This window comes from Xyrauchen texanus, chromosome 26 (genome assembly GCF_025860055.1).
Source record: "Xyrauchen texanus isolate HMW12.3.18 chromosome 26, RBS_HiC_50CHRs, whole genome shotgun sequence".
In the NCBI taxonomy this organism is placed as follows: domain Eukaryota; kingdom Metazoa; phylum Chordata; class Actinopteri; order Cypriniformes; family Catostomidae; genus Xyrauchen; species Xyrauchen texanus.
The window spans coordinates 30184711-30200703 of NC_068301.1; the positions used below are offsets into that span (position 1 = coordinate 30184711).

Sequence of the window (15993 nt, forward strand, 5' to 3'; positions counted from 1 at the left end):
CAAGCGGCCCACTGCTAAAATTACGGAACACAGCCGACTGATGGTTTTGGCAGTTACTTGCAGAGCCCAGCTATCTTTAAAACTCGGATCTTGCTTGGTGTGGATGCAGTAGGTATAACCTCACTCTTTTTCAAGAGGATCAAAATCAGTTGCAAAAAGGTAAGTCATGGTAATTAATGTTCATTTTCCAGACTTGTTTTAACTGTCAAGTGGGAAATAATTTTCTATATCTATATAGCCTAACGTTAGATGTGATAGCCTGTTAGGAGAAAGAACATAATGTTAGAAAACCTGTACAGTCCTGTAGACTGTTACACCGACTGTTGTTGTGTATCTTTAGAAAAACAATACTTAAATTACAATATATACATTTTTGTTAGCTATCTATATTTGTACAATGACTACTGAACTTTATAGCTAACTAATTGACTTTCTATGAGCAGGGTTATATTAGCTATCTCATTTGTTAATCTTGAATTATCTAGCATTCTGTAATTAAGCAATTCATTAATTACACTGATTATACTTCATGGGAAAGTTGAATCTTGTGTGGATTATTTTGTGTGGCTCCAATGATGTTTGATGCCAAGGCAGACAAGTGTATCCTAGTGCTGCCAGAAGTTAATATCTTTGATTTTTCTACTTATGTTCATTAAATGCTGTCCAAAAGAATCCCTTGACATCGAGGGCAACAAATACACAAATAGAGCCAGTAATAAAAAACTGACTAAAGACCAGCAAGGAGAAAGGAAGAGACGCAATAAAGAGTAATAACCTGCCCTTACCATGCACTCACACACTTACATTAAAAAAATCATTAAATTGATCAAATTAATTGTAATTGATAAAATCAGTAATTGATCAAATTATTCAGTGCACTTTCCTAGTAAATATTCCTGTTTTGAGTGTACAAGAGGAAAATATATCCACTCTATGGATATACAGGTGAAACTCGAAAAATTAGAATATCGTGCAAAAGTTCATTAATTTCAGTAATTCAACTTAAAAGGTGAAACTAATATATTATATAGACTCATTACAAGCAAAGTAAGATATTTCAAGCCTTTATTTGATATAATTTTGATGATTATGGCTTACAGCTTATGAAAACCCCAAATTCAGAATCTCAGAAAATTAGAATATTACATGAAATCAATAAAAAAAAGGATTTTAAATACAGAAATGTCGGCCCTCTGAAAAGTATAATCATGCATATGTACTCAGTACTTGGTTTGGGCCCCTTTTGCATTAATTACTGCCTCAATGTGGCGTGGCATGGATGCTATCAGCCTGTGGCACTGCTGAGGTGTTTTGGAAGACCAAGATGCTTCAATAGCGGCCTTCAGCTCTTCTGCATTGTTTGGTCTCATGTCTCATCTTTCTCTTGGCAATGCCCCATAGATTCTCTATGGAGTTCAGGTCAGGCGAGTTTGCTGGCCAATCAAGCACAGTAATACCATGGTCATTGAACCAGGTTTTGGTACTTTTGGCAGTGTGGGCAGGTGCCAAGTCCTGCTGGAAAATGAAGTCAGCATCTCCATAAAGCTTGTCTGCTGAAGGAAGCATGAAGTGCTCTAAAATGTCCCGGTAGACGGCTGCATTTACTCTGGACTTAATAAAGCACAGTGGACCAACACCAGTCGATTACATGGCTCCCCAAACCAATACAGACTGTGGAAACTTCACACTGGACTTCAAGCATCTTGGATTGTGTGCCTCTCCATTCTTCCTCCAGACTCTGGGACCTTGGTTTCCAAATGAGATGCAAAATCTGCTCTCATCAGAAAAGAGGACTTTGGACCACTGAGCAACAGACCAGTTCTTTTTTTTTTAGCCCAGGTAAGACGTTTGACATTTGAAGCCCATGTCCAGGACCCGTCTGTGTGTGGTGGCTCTTGATGCAGTAACTCCAGCCTCAGTCCACTCCTTGTGAAGCTCCCCCACACATTTGAATGGCCTTTTCCTGACAATCTTCTCCAGGCTACGGTCATCTCTGCTGCTTGTGCACCTTTTTCTTCCACACTTTTCCCTTCCACTTAACTTTCTATTAATGTGCTTTGATGCAGCACTTTGAGAACATCCAACTTCTTTTGAAATTACCTTTTGAGGCTTTCCCTCTTTGTGGAGGGTGTCAATGATGGTTTTCTGCACAACTGTCAGGTCAGCAGTCTTCCCCATGATTGTGAATTCAACTGAACCAGACTGAGAGACCATTTAAAGGCTCAGGAACCCTTTGCAGGTGTTTAGCTGATTAGAGTGTGACACTTTGAGCCTACAATACTGAACCTTTTCACAATATTCTAATTTTCTGAGAATCTGAATTTGGGGTTTTCATAAGCTGTAAGCCATAATCATCAAAATTATATCAAATAAAGGCTTGACATATCTTACTTTGCTTGTAATGAGTCTATATAATATATTAGTTTCACCTTTTAAGTTGAATTACTGAAATTAATGAACTTTTGCACGATATTCTAATTTTTCGAGTTTCACCTGTATACAGTCTATTTCTGTTCCCTGTCAACAGCTACACTTAATGCTGCTCTTGATTCAGTGCTTTAGGAGTGACCAGCTGTGAATATGTGTGCAACACGTCAAAGAAATTGACTAGAACCTTTATAGCCTCTGTTGGTGACATCATCAGAATGCGCCAGTACCAGGGCTATAAAAAGATGTGCCACAGGTGCATCGTCAGATCTTTTGTCTTTTAAATGAGTGATCAACAAAGCAAACGGTGTGTGTTTCCATGCTTACGTCCTATGGCTGAATTGGACACACACCAGTTTTGCTTTGTTTGTTTGGGGGAAGAGCACGCTGCTCTTGCATTGGAGCAAGGCGAGTATGAGCATTGTGAGCTGTTCACAGTGAAGATGCTGCGCACTTTTCTCACTTACTTCCAAAAGCCAGCACCCACCATTCCATTGTGGAACCTGTGTATGGATCTTGCTGAGGAGCGAGAGACAGTCCGTCCCTATCACTCGCTCTCTCTCCAAGTCCAGCTGGTCCTTCGCTTGTTCTCGAAGCGCACCTTCTCTTCAGTTCACGAAGGGGACGATGAATCTCTTGGGTTTGTGGACTTTGAGTTGCCGACCTCTGAATGTTCCTCACGTAATGATAAAACATTTGAGGAATTACTCTAGATGGGTACTCGTGCGGTGGCCAAATTACAGCTAGACTGGTCTTGCAAACAAGAGACCCCCAAACGGTCGAAACTAGAAGACAGATTTCTGTCTGGTGGTAAGGGAAAGGGAAAATAGAACCAGTCTCTTCCCTTCTTTGAAGAACTCCATGACGAGTTAACTCGGAAGGAAACCTTATACTTCCAGTATCTTTGTACCTTCGACATTGAGATATTCGACTATCGCGGGTGCTAAGGCACGGGGGTATACAATGATGCCTCAGGTAGAAGAGATGCTCGTGGGCTATCTCTCGTCTGGTTCAGCATCATCAGTGTAGAGACCAACTCTCCCCACAAAGCTGTGTAGAACCACTACAACGCTTGTGGGGATTGCTTATCAAGCAGCATGTCAGGCTGGTTCCAAGCTACACACCATCACGGTGTTACAGGCATACCAGGCTGATCTGTTGAAGGACCTGAGTGCCACAGATATATCTCTCCGTGCAACCAAGCAGGCGCCTCGCGCTGTCAGCCGTTCATTGGCTGCTTTGGTCAGCACGGAGAGGCATCTGTGGCTAAACCTCTCGGGCATCAAGGATAAGGACAGAGTATTCCTACTTGATGCCACGGTCTCACCTTCCGGCCTGTTTGGCGATTTGGTGAATACGGTCGTCACCAGGTTTCAGCCACCCAGCCTTGCCCCGGTCCTTCTAGAATGGAGGCTCAAAAACAAAGTGTGGTGAGTCATGCTACCCCTCGTAAAGATTGGGAATTGCTTCGTCGCCCTCAGCAGCCTCAAAAGCAAGGCCTCAGGATCATTATTTTCAAAAAGAGGAAATCCTGATGATCTTGCGCCCAACCTTGTGGGGTAGTCCCCCTCGGGACCGGGTGCGCAAAATATCTACCTGCTCCTTCCCGACACCCCTACGAAACCTTTCCATCCCCACCGCCTCTGGTGTTTCAGGGGGCAGTGATCCCAGAGAAATGTTGGGCGTTCAGTTGCTTCCTGTTGTCGACCAGAACACGGAACACCCGACATCCCCTCAGTGGTAAGTATCAAAATTGGTACCTATTTCAGAGAACCTGGCAGCTTGAAATCTGCCTCCGAGTATTACTATGTGGGTCCTAAAGACTGTTGAAAAGGGCTACAGAATTCAATTAATTTGCTGTCCTCTGTGTTTCAACGGCGTGGTTCCCACTCTTTCAAAGAAAGATATTATACACATCTGGTATGGCATGAGGGTGAGTAAATGATGAGAGAATTTTCATTTTGGGTTGAACTATCCCTTTAAACTGTTTTGCACTTCTCTGTATTGACAGCTCATGAACTTCAACAAAAATAAAAAATACTTCATTTCAACTGCTTGTTGTCATTTTATTTGAATATGACAGTCCAGTTAACACCATGTGGAATTATAACACATCTGAACTATAAGGTCAGTATTATTAGCTGGCCCACACCAATTAGTTCTGCTCACTTTACAGTGTTTGAGCCAGATCAGGGCCGAGGACCCAGGCGTATACTGGGCCAGAACTAAGACAAGTATGTTGCCCAGACAAATTTTGCTAACTGGACATTGCTGGACATCGTTTCCATCTAATACGCGTCAATTACTTGCTCCTGTCATACACAACAGCTTCCTATCATGTTTACACACTCTACTGATTGGTTAAGTTTAGATAAGGGGTTTGGGTTAGGGCATAATATTAATAAGTATGTCCTTGTGCGCAGAACTCATGCTTTCCTCTGCGTTAGACATCCAGGAATTTGCACGTGATGAAGTCGTTCGAGTTTATGTGAACATCGTCGTGCCAGACCATACGAATAGCCAACTCCAAAATAGTGTACGACTTTGCATGAGATCGGGTTGGAATTTTCCTTTTTGGGTGAACTATTAAGATTAATAAATTATGTAAAAATATTTTGTTAATTGTTTGTTCATGATACCAAATGCATTATCTAATGTTTACAAATGGAACCTTATTGTAAAGTGCTACCAATTATTTGCATTATGTTAATGAGAATTGGGGTACTTAAAATTGATGAACAAATATGTTAATTTCACAATATAATAAAATCTTACTGATCCTAGTTATAGGTTTAATTTTGATTGAGCAAAATTATATTTTCTTTTGAAGTTTAAATTTGAATTGAAATGTGACTGGGACATGTTCTTGATAGGTTTCAAAAGAATCCTCTCCATAGACAAAAAAGCCATTAAATTCTTGTTTGTATTTTTCAAACATGTTGTGCACATCTTTGTATGTAGCTTTACATCGGTTTTTGCTCTTTTCATGTCAAAGAATGCATGAGGAACACTGACAAATTTGAATGCTCTACTTGTGTGTGTTGCTCACTATAAGTAGCGTGCATTCATGAATTATTCTTACTTCTGCTTTTGAGTATCACTGATGATTAGAGATATTGTCTCTTACAGAACCACCGTCCTTGGAGTATCATTTGGAATGGCCTTCCTGCTGCTAGCCTTGATCCTTGGCATTTGTTTTGCTGGTCACATACTGGTAAGTGGAGCTCATGCTTAGAAATAAATAAAAACAAAGAGAGAGTCTTGACCATGTTGCTCTGTTTCAAAACATAGTGAGCTGCCTCGTTTTCCACTTCCTAGATAAGCATCCTAACTGAATTGAAACCTCATAAGTGACTGATTTGGGACACTCTCTACATAGGCAGCAACTATGAGTCATACAAATAGCACTTCTTACATAATACACAAGGTAGACTCATCTCACAGTTGATTTCAATAGTGTTTGATGTTAGCATGTTGCTAAGCTAAAGGTGCAATACTGTAACAAGCCTAAAAATATATATAGCACACACAGATTTTAGATAAACAGTTCATTTTTAATAAGAGTCGGTATATTTTTAATGATACTTACAAACAACATTTATCTTGCTTTGTACACTATATTGGATTTATTTATTACTTTAAGCTTTCATTAAGATCCCCCTTGAGTGTTTTGCCCAGTTGCCGCCCTCACAGAACATTTGTGTGTCTGCCACAACTGCCTTAGGCATCTGCCTAGTATTCACGCGTCAGCCCTGATTCTGGGTTGCCTTTACTGCTAAGGATACATGCAATTCTGCCTTAAGCTTGGAGGCAGCATATTTATATGTTATTTAAATAATAAAGCCTACATTTTGGAACAGGCTTTGCTACTTGAGAAATGTTTATAATCCCTTAAAATACTGCCTACAAAGGAGCTCACAAAGTTTAGTAATAAAGCAAGTGAATGTAGCATGCTTAAAATGATTCATTAAAAGGCTTGTAATGCAACTTAAAAAATTAGCCCTTCCTTGACCTCCTAGATTGCCTATGTAGACTGATTTTCATGGGAAGGGAGTGGGTCGCTTTTGCTGGGAAAATCCAAAGGATGTGACGTATATGCACACTCCCGAGAGCCTTGCCTCAGACAGTAGCTTCTCTTCCGCTTTTCAACAGTCTGCAACACTAGGTAACGTTATCTAAGAGATGAACTCCAGCAAATGTCCGGCTCCCAGCACAACACCAGCAGCTACACAATCTCAAAGTTAGGCAAAAATAAAGAAAATGTATCTACTGAATCCCATCTGGCTAAGCTGAAACGTGATCGTGGTCGATCGAAAACTTGATTAAACATAGGCATTTTATCCCTGGAGGGACCTATGTTCGGTTTTGGGGATCAAACCCAACCCTGAAATGGCATTCTTCTTATTGGACAAGTAAACTTACATAACTGCAAAGCATGTGAAATATAGTTCCATAAGGATCGATCTGTGTAATTTTAGCTAAACTACAATAACACATGAAATGAATGTTCATGAAATGAAAAAAGGTCCATTCATTAGTGTAACATAACTTGGTTATTCAGAAAATATATACAATCCATTATAATAAAACAATAGCCCAACGATATATCAAAATGACAGTTGTAATGGAATCACATCAATACTAAATTGTGTCAACATATTTATAATGTACAGTCTATTTTATAAACAGATACTGTCATCATCCACCAAATTTAGCTAACAGCTATTGATAAAGCTGGCTAGCTAGCTAACATGACATAGGCTATCATATAAATGCAGTCAATCTATCATGCAAAGAAAAGTGATTACTTCAAACTACAGACTCGCATAGTCAGACCTATATCCACACTTTGTTTTAGCCCTGTTCCAGCACTGGAGAGTCAAATATAATATACAGTCTCAAAGTTTGTAGTAAAAAAATCATAACTGTGTAATTTGAATTATGCTGCCTCATCTGTCAGCATGATACTGGTGAATCACGTCGTCTCTTTATATGTTACGTCATTGTTTTGGTCAATGCTCGCTCACTTGCATCCCTATGGAGTGTGTGCAAGTGCACGAGCAACACGTAGTTGCCTGCAGTTCACTTAACAGCCACAAGTGTCATTAGTAATCAAATCAAATCAAATCAAATCACTTTATTGTCACACTACCATGTACACAAGTGCAACAGTAGGTGAAATTCTTGTGTGCAGTTCCGAGCAACATAGCAGTCATGACAGTGACGAGACATATACCAATTACAATAAACAACATACTTACACAACACAATTTACATATCAGATGTACACATAATTACACAACACAATAATTATATACAATACACACAATATACAATACAATAAGGAGTATATGAAATATATATATATATATATATATATATATATATATATATATATATATGAAGTAGTATATTGAGGAGAATATGTTGACAGTCCAGTGTGAGATATAAGATGAATAAAGTGCAGTGCTAATTATTGATCCTGATAGATCAAGTGTTCAACAGTCTGATTGCTTGGGGGAAAAAGCTATCATGTAGTCGGCTGGTGCGGGTCCTGATGCTGTGATACCGCCTGCCTGATGGTAGCAGTGAGAACAGACCATGACTCGGGTGGCTGGAGTCTCTGATGATCCTCCGAGCTTTTTTCACACACCGCCTAGTGTATAAGTCCTGGAGGGAGGGAAGCTCACCTCCGATGATGTTCCTGGCAGTTCGCACCACCCTCTGCAGGGCTTTGCAGTTGTGCGCGGTGCTATTGCCGTACCAGGCGGTGATGCAGCCAGTCAGGATGCTCTCTACAGTGCTGGTGTAGAACCGTGTGAGGATGTGTTGGTTCATTTCAAACTTCCTCAGCCGTCTCAGGAAGAAGAGGCGCTGGTGAGCCTTCTTCACAACAGCCTCAGTGTGGACGGACCATGTGAGTTCTTCAGTGATGTGGACACCGAGGAACTTGAAGCTGCTGACTCTCTCTACCGGTGCTCCATTGATGGTGATGGGGCTGTGTTCTCCGTCTTTCTTCCTGAAGTCCACAACAAGCTCCTTGGTTTTACTGACGTTGAGGGAGAGGTTGTGCTCTTGACACCAGCGTGTCAGAGTGTGCACCTCCTCTCTGTAGGCTCTTTCATCATTGTCAGTGATCAGACCTACCACCGTCGTATCGTCAGCAAACTTAATGATGGTATTGGAGCTATGTGTTGCCACACAGTCATGTGTGTACAGGGAATACAGGAGTGGGCTGAGAACACAGCCCTGCGGGGCTCCAGTGTTGAGGGTCAGAGATGAGGAGGTGTTGCTGCCCATTCTAACCACCTGACGTCTGCCTGACAGGAAATCCAGGATCCAGCTGCACAGCGAGCTGTTTAAGCCCAGAGCCCGGAGTTTCTCATCAAGCTTGGAGGGCATTATGGTGTTGAGTGCTGAGCTGTAGTCTACAAACAGCATTCTCACATATGTGTTCCTTTTTTCCAGATGGGAGAGAGCAGTGTGTAGTGTAGATGCAATGGCATCATCAGTGGAGCGGTTGTTGCGGTAGGCAAACTGCAATGGGTCCAAAGAGGGGGGCAGAACAGAGCAGATGTAATCTCTGATTAACCTCTCGAAGCATTTGCTGATGATGGGGGTCAGAGCAACAGGACGCCAGTCATTTAAGCAAGTGATTGTGGCTTGCTTCGGAACAGGCACCATGGCTGATGTTTTGAAGCATGTGGGGACTACAGACAGGGAGAGGGACAGATTGAAAATGTCCGTAAAAACACCAGCCAGTTGATTCGCGCACGCTCTGATGCGGCCCGGAATGCCGTCTGGACCCGCGGCTTTCGGATGTTCACCCGTCGGAAGGATCGGGTTACATCCACAACAGAGACGGAGAGTGAACCAACCTCTGTAGCGTCAGCCGCGAGTGCTCTCTCCGCGAGGGCGGAGTTATTGTCCTCAAAACGAGCATAAAATTTATTACGTTCGTCCGGGAGAGATGCAGCGGTGTTCATGGCGGAAACTTTATTCCGTTTGTAGTCCGTGATTGTGTTAATTCCCTGCCACATACTTCTAGAGTCAGTGGTGTTGAACTGACCTTCAAGCTTGTGCCTGTACTGGCGTTTGGCTGTACTGATAGTGTTACGGAGGGCATAACTGGCTTGTTTACGCTCCTCCGTGTTAGAAGAATTAAAAGCGGAGGTCCGCGCATTGAGTGCCGCGCGAACCTCGCCGTTAACCCATGGTTTCTGGTTGGGGTATATCCGTATAGTTTTGGTCGGAACAACGTCCTCTACGCACTTCCTGATGAAACACGTTACGCTGTCAGCGTAAACCTCGATGTCGTCATCAGAGGCGGACCGGAAGATCTCCCAGTCCGCGTGATCAAAACAGTCTTGTAGCGCAGAGTCTGATTGGTCCGACCAGCACTGGATTGTTCTGAGGGTGGGTGCTTCCCGTTTTAGTTTCTGCCTGTAAGCAGGTAGAAGTAGAACGAAAGAATGGTCCGATTTGCAAAGTAACAAGGCTTTCTGAATCTTACATACCACAATTCTAATCTATTTAGATGCAGACACATTACATGCATTTCTTGGCCTGGAGGAAATCACTTTGTGTATTGAAATGTCATTTAATAAGTTGAGGTTCCCACACCCTGGAGACCTTCATCTTGTTAGAGAAAATGCTGTACTGAGAGGAAAAACACTATCACGACAAGATTGAAATTTGGTTGCTTTAGCCTGGGGAACAACAAATCTTAGAGAGTGCTGCCTGTAATCAAATTATGAGTTACATTGGACCTAAAGAACATAAATGGCTTTAGTAAATGTGACCTGTATGCCTCTCGATGTTCTTTGTCCCTCTATCTCTGACAGTGTTGTATAAAGTATCCATTTGTCATACTTGAGTAAAAGTAAAGTAACCTTCATGGAAATTGACTCAGTAAAAGTTAAAGTAGCTCAGGAGAAAATGACTCAAGTAAAAGTATTTAAGTAACTGATATAAAATTTACTTGAGTATCAAAAGTACATGTAAACTGCATAAATTAGGGAACATTTCATTAAACCCATGTCAACTTATTTTATTGGTAGTGCTCCTCATTTACTCCCCCTCATGCCATCCCAAATGTGTGACGTTCTTCATCTGCAGAACACAAACACAGATTTTAGAAAAATACTTCAGCTTTGTAGGTCAATTCAATGCAAGTGAATGGTGACTAGAACTTTAAAGCTCCAAAAAGCACATAAAGGGAGCATAAAGTTATCCATACTACTACAGTGGTTAAATCCATGTCCTCTGAAATGATTCAGCTAGTTTTGGGTGAGAACAAATCAAATTGTAACTCATTTTCACTGAATATCTTGTCATTGCAATTTCTAGGCACGATCATGATTTCGAGCTTGATTTCACTTTTTAATGCTTGATGCATGCGCAGAGCCCTAGATGGCACTATAGGAAGTGTAATCAAGCTTGTAATCCTGATTGCCAAGGAGACTGCTAATGTAAAGATTTATAGTTGAAAAATGTGTTATATTTTGGTCTATTCTCACCTAATACCAATTGGATCCGTTCAGAAGACATTGGTTGAAACCACTGGAGTCTTATGGATTTCTCTTATGCTGCCTTTCTGTGCTTTTTTGAGCTTCAAAGTTCTGGCCACCATTCACTTACATTGAACTGACCTACATAACAGCGATATTCTTCTGAAAATCTTTTTTGTGTGTGTTCTGCAGAAACAAAATAAAAGTCATACTCATCTTGGATCGAATGAGGGTAAGAAAATTAAATGAACTATCCCTTTAATGGTGCATCAAGTCAAATCAGAATGATCATATATATGTGATGAGTGTAAATGAATACCACAGTCCATAAAAATTGGAACATCAATCAAAATCAAATAACTTTATTGTCACACTACCATGTACACAAGTGCAACAGTAGGTGAAATTCTTGTGTGCAGTTCCGAGCAACATAGCAGTCATGACAGTGACGAGACAAATAACAATTACAGTAAACAACATACTTACACAACACAATTTACATATCAAATGTACACATACTTACGCAACACAATAATTATATACAATGTACAGTAAACAATACACACAATATAGAATACACAATGTACAATACAATAACATTGAAGTTGAGTCATATTAGTGACCAGAACAGAGACTTGTGGGGGTGGGCTCTTTTCATTTGGGCAAATAAGCAACAACCCAGAACACCCTGGCAACTGTATAGCAATGTGCTATGTTAAAGTTAAAACAACTTTACAGCATAGCAACAACCTGACAACCACCTAGAACACCATGTAAACTGCAGAGCAATGTGCTAGAACACAGAAAACCACTTAGCAACAGCATGGTAACAACTTGGCAACCACCTAGAACACCCTGTAAACTGCAGAGCAATGTGCTAAAAACACAGAAAACAGCTCAGCAACAGCATAGTAACTACCTGACAACCACCTAGAACACCCTGTAAACTGCAGAGCAATGTGCAAAAAAACACATAAAACAACTCAGCAACAGCATAGTAACAACCTGGCAACCACATACAGCAGAGATCACCTTGACAACTGCATAGCATGCCCTAGCAACCATCCAAAAAACCCTGGTAAGCACATATGGTATCATAAATATGCTAAAAGCAAATATAACACTTTAGCAACCACCAGAGTTTTGCTTAGGCAAAGACCATTCACATCTTCATAAAATATAAAAATAAATATTAAAAATTAGACATTTTCTTGAGTGCTGGTAATTATTCATACACGTCATACCTTGGTTAAACGTAAAATGTGAACGCATGATTGACTTTTATTTGAACAGGTCTCCTGGAAAGGCGGGAGACTGATCGCACATAACTTCATTATGTCACAGCTTTCATAATGTTGAAGCTTAAACTTATCAAATTAATTTGTCAACAAAAAAAAAGAATTTACTTACATGAATAGTTTCTTGACTTCCCCAGAGGGGAACACGTCATCTGGAGCGGGCTTCGCTTGTGAATTTGATTCAGATTTGTGATTCGCAAAATGAATCATTCAGACTTTTTGAATCTTTTTGTTCAGCTCAAAGGAATCAAATGTAAAAGATTCGACTCTTTTTATTCTTTTAACAAATCAGCATGCATTTTTATATCTACAGTTCCCCTTCTGTCGCTCTCTCCACGTTGTGTCAGAGAAGCGACACTAGGGGTCTCTCTTGAGCGCCGATATCCACCTCTGATCTATGAAAAAAGGCCAATGAGAAGTTGGCAGCCGGTATTTGCATGTTCCGCCCCCGGACATACGGGTATTTAAGCGGCGCAAATATGGGAGTTCATTCAGAAAATTTCTTCGGAGCCGATGGTCGTGTCTGCTGTTGGATTCTACGGCACACAACAGCGGCTTTCTCCTGTTTGCACGGCTGTGCATTGCTGCTCCTGGGCGCATCGACAGTTGCAGATTAAAAAACTCTCACAAGTTTTTTCCATAAAAGAGTGATTTTATTTAAAAGAGTAATTACCTCTAAAAGAGCAAAACACAGCGGCGTTGAACGTCCTTTTAAGGACGCGTCTTTATAAAGATGCCTTTCCGCCCCTGTGTTGTTCCTGGATGCGGTAGAGTGCTCTCCGCTTCAGAAGGCCACAGGCGTTGTCTCACTGCGAGAACATGACCATGACAACGTTGCGGTCGCGGCTTGCTTACAACCGTAAGCAAGCCACTCCAGCTGCCCCCCGCGTTGCTCCTTCTTCCCACGGGATTGAGGACGATGCGGTTGGCGATGGAGGCGATTTGGGGATGGCAGCGGGTGCAGCTCCGCCAGGTACGCCCCCTCGGACCACCCACACCCCGGCACGCTCGTTGACTCCCGTCCGTCCTCGAGGTGACAGCGACTCGCCTTACAGCCAGTCCGCCTACCCTCCTGACACCGAAGCCGATGAGCTCGCCGCGGCATTGGAGGGCGCGGAATCTGACGCTGAGGACTCCCCTGGGCTGCCGCTTTCGGGCCTGCACGCCCAGGCTGAGGCCGACGCGCAGATGACCGACATGCTTTCCCGGGCAGCCACTAGCGTGGGCTTGGATTGGAACCCTCCATCCTCCCCACAGCCATCACGGCTGGACGACTGGTTCCTGGGGTCTGGACGCTGCTCACAGCCTCGTCCCACCCCAGTCCCGTTCTTCCGCTTCACTACCTCCCGACGCGGCATTACCTGTTCCGCACCTCTGCGAAGCCCCACCGGGTACGTCCAAAATACTCGTCCCCTTGGTGCCCCTAGCACGGAGCTTAGAGGCGTGGCTTTCACTGCCCAGCCCGTCACGCTGGCTGCACCAGACCATTCAACTCGGTTCCGCAATTCAGTTTAACAGGCCTCCGCCCCCCCTTTGTGGGCGTTCATTTTTACGCAGTACACGGCAAACATGCCCAGTCCCTGTGCGAAGAAATCTCCTCCCTTCTAATCAAGGACGTGATAGAGCCTGTCCCTCCAACCGAAACGAAGAAGGGTTTCTACAGCCCTTACTTCTTTGTACCCAAGAAAGGCGGCGGCTTACGACCGAAAAGAGCAAGCTCACCCCAGTCCAGAGCATCTCTTTTCTCGGTTTGGAGTTAGACTCAGTCTCAATGACAGCACGTCTCTCCAACGAGCGTGCTCAGTCGGTGCTGAAATGCCTCGCTTCCCTCAAGCCAGGTACCGTGGTCCCTCTAAAACGATTCCAACAGCTCCTGGGGCATATGGCATCCTCCGCGGCGGCCGCACCGCTGGGGTTGATGCATATGAGACCACTTCAGCACTGGCTCCAGACTCGAGTCCCGAGACGAGCATGGCGCCACGGCACGCACAATATGAAAGTGACCACCGCCTGCCACCAAACCCTCAAACCCTGGACAGACCTCTGCTTTCTACGGGCAGGGGTACCCTTGCAGCAGGTGTCCCGACGCGTTCTGGTCACAACCGACGCCTCCAAATTGGGTTGGGGCGCCGTGTGCAACGGGCACGCAGCCGCAGGCCGTTGGAACCGGGCCCCGCTGCGTTGGCACATCAACTGCCTAGAGTTTCTGGCTGTTTTCTTTGCCCTGAGGAAGTTTCTCATGTTAATTCGAGACAAACACATCCTAGTCAAGACAGACAGCACCACGGTCGTAGCCTATATAAATCGCCATGGCGGAGTACGGTTCCTCCACATGTCACAGCTCGCTCGTCGTCTCCTCCTTTGGAGTCAGCAGCGACTCAAGTCACTGCGCGCCACTCACATCCCCGGCAACTTCAATGTGATAGCGGACATGCTGTCAAGACAAAGCTTGCCCGGCGGAGAGTGGAGGCTCCACCCCCAGTCGGTCCATCTGATCTGGGACCGGTTCGGCAAGGCCCAGGTAGACCTGTTTGCCTCCCAAGAAACCTCCCACTGCCCGTTCTGGTATGCCCGGACAGAGGCTCCCCTCGGGGCAGATGCGTTGGCTCACAGCTGGCCCACGGGGCTGCGCAAGTACGCATTTCCCCCAGTGAGCCTTCTTGCACAGGTGCTATGCAAGGTCAGGGAGGACGAAGAGCAAGTCATTCTGGTGGCCCCCTACTGGCCCACCCGGACTTGGTTCTCGGACCTCACGCTCCTCGCGACAGCCCCTCCCTGGCGAATTCCCCTGAGGAAGGACCTTCTTTCTCAGGGACGGGGCACGCTCTGGCACCCGCACCCAGATGTCTGGAACCTCCACGTCTGGCCCCTGGACGGGATGCGGAAGATCTAGCCGGCCTACCACCGACCGTCATAGATACTATCAACCAAGCCAGAGCCCCCTCGACCAGGCATCTTTACGCCCTAAAGTGGCGTCTGTTCGCGAACTGGTGTTCTTCCCGAGCCGAAGACCCGCAGAAGTGCGCAGTTAGGTCAGTGCTCGTGTTTCTACGGGAGAGGCTGGAGAGGAGGCTGTCCCCCTCCACCCTCAAGGTGTATGTCGCCGCCATCGCGGCTCACCATGACACGATAGACGGCAAGTCTCTTGGTAAGCACAACTTAATTGTCAGGTTCCTCAAAGGTGCCCGGAGGCTAACTCCCTACCTATTTCCCTCCTGGGATCTCTCGGTCGTCCTCACGGGCCTCCGGAGACCCCCCCTTCGAGCCGCTAGATTCAGCTGGACTCAGGGCCCTCTCTCTCAAGACTACCCTGTACTGGAATAGGTGCTCCACAGATAAGGCCTCCTGCTCGGACTCCCCCTGTGTGTAATTCCACGATACTGTCCCCTCACGAGCGGACCCCCATGTCTCCCTTAGGCAGTTACAGCTGCCTCGGTCGCCGTGCTGTATGCTTCCCCCCTCTACGAGGCTGGATCTACCACCGCACCAACTTTTCCACATGGGTCCTAACAGGCCATGTGATGCATTTGCCACTCTTTGCCTCCCTTGCCGGGTAGGTGTGGCCTCCGCAGGGTCTTCTCCCCCTGAAAGAGGGCTAAGACCCCCTTCCCTCAATGCGTGTAAGGGCCCTGGTCGTAGTTGCTCTCTGCGAGAAACATAGAGAGAAAAGAGGCCCAGCCAGGCTGGCCTGTTCCCAGGTTGGTGGCCATCACCTTGTTCCCCCCTCCAGGGTAACGAAAAGGATTCTGATGGCTTGA

At 44.5% G+C, this 15993-nt stretch overlaps 1 protein-coding gene across 2 annotated transcripts in view; it reads left to right on the forward strand.

Annotated features, from left to right (window-relative positions):
• LOC127619583 (adenylate cyclase type 2-like) overlaps positions 1 to 15993 on the forward strand; it is a 109599-nt gene that overhangs the window by 69507 nt on the left and 24099 nt on the right. For both annotated transcript variants that reach the window (XM_052092468.1, XM_052092469.1), the window contains exon 15: positions 5557 to 5641. In XM_052092468.1, coding sequence (XP_051948428.1) covers positions 5557 to 5641 — 85 coding nt within the window. The remainder of the gene's footprint in view (positions 1 to 5556; positions 5642 to 15993) is intronic.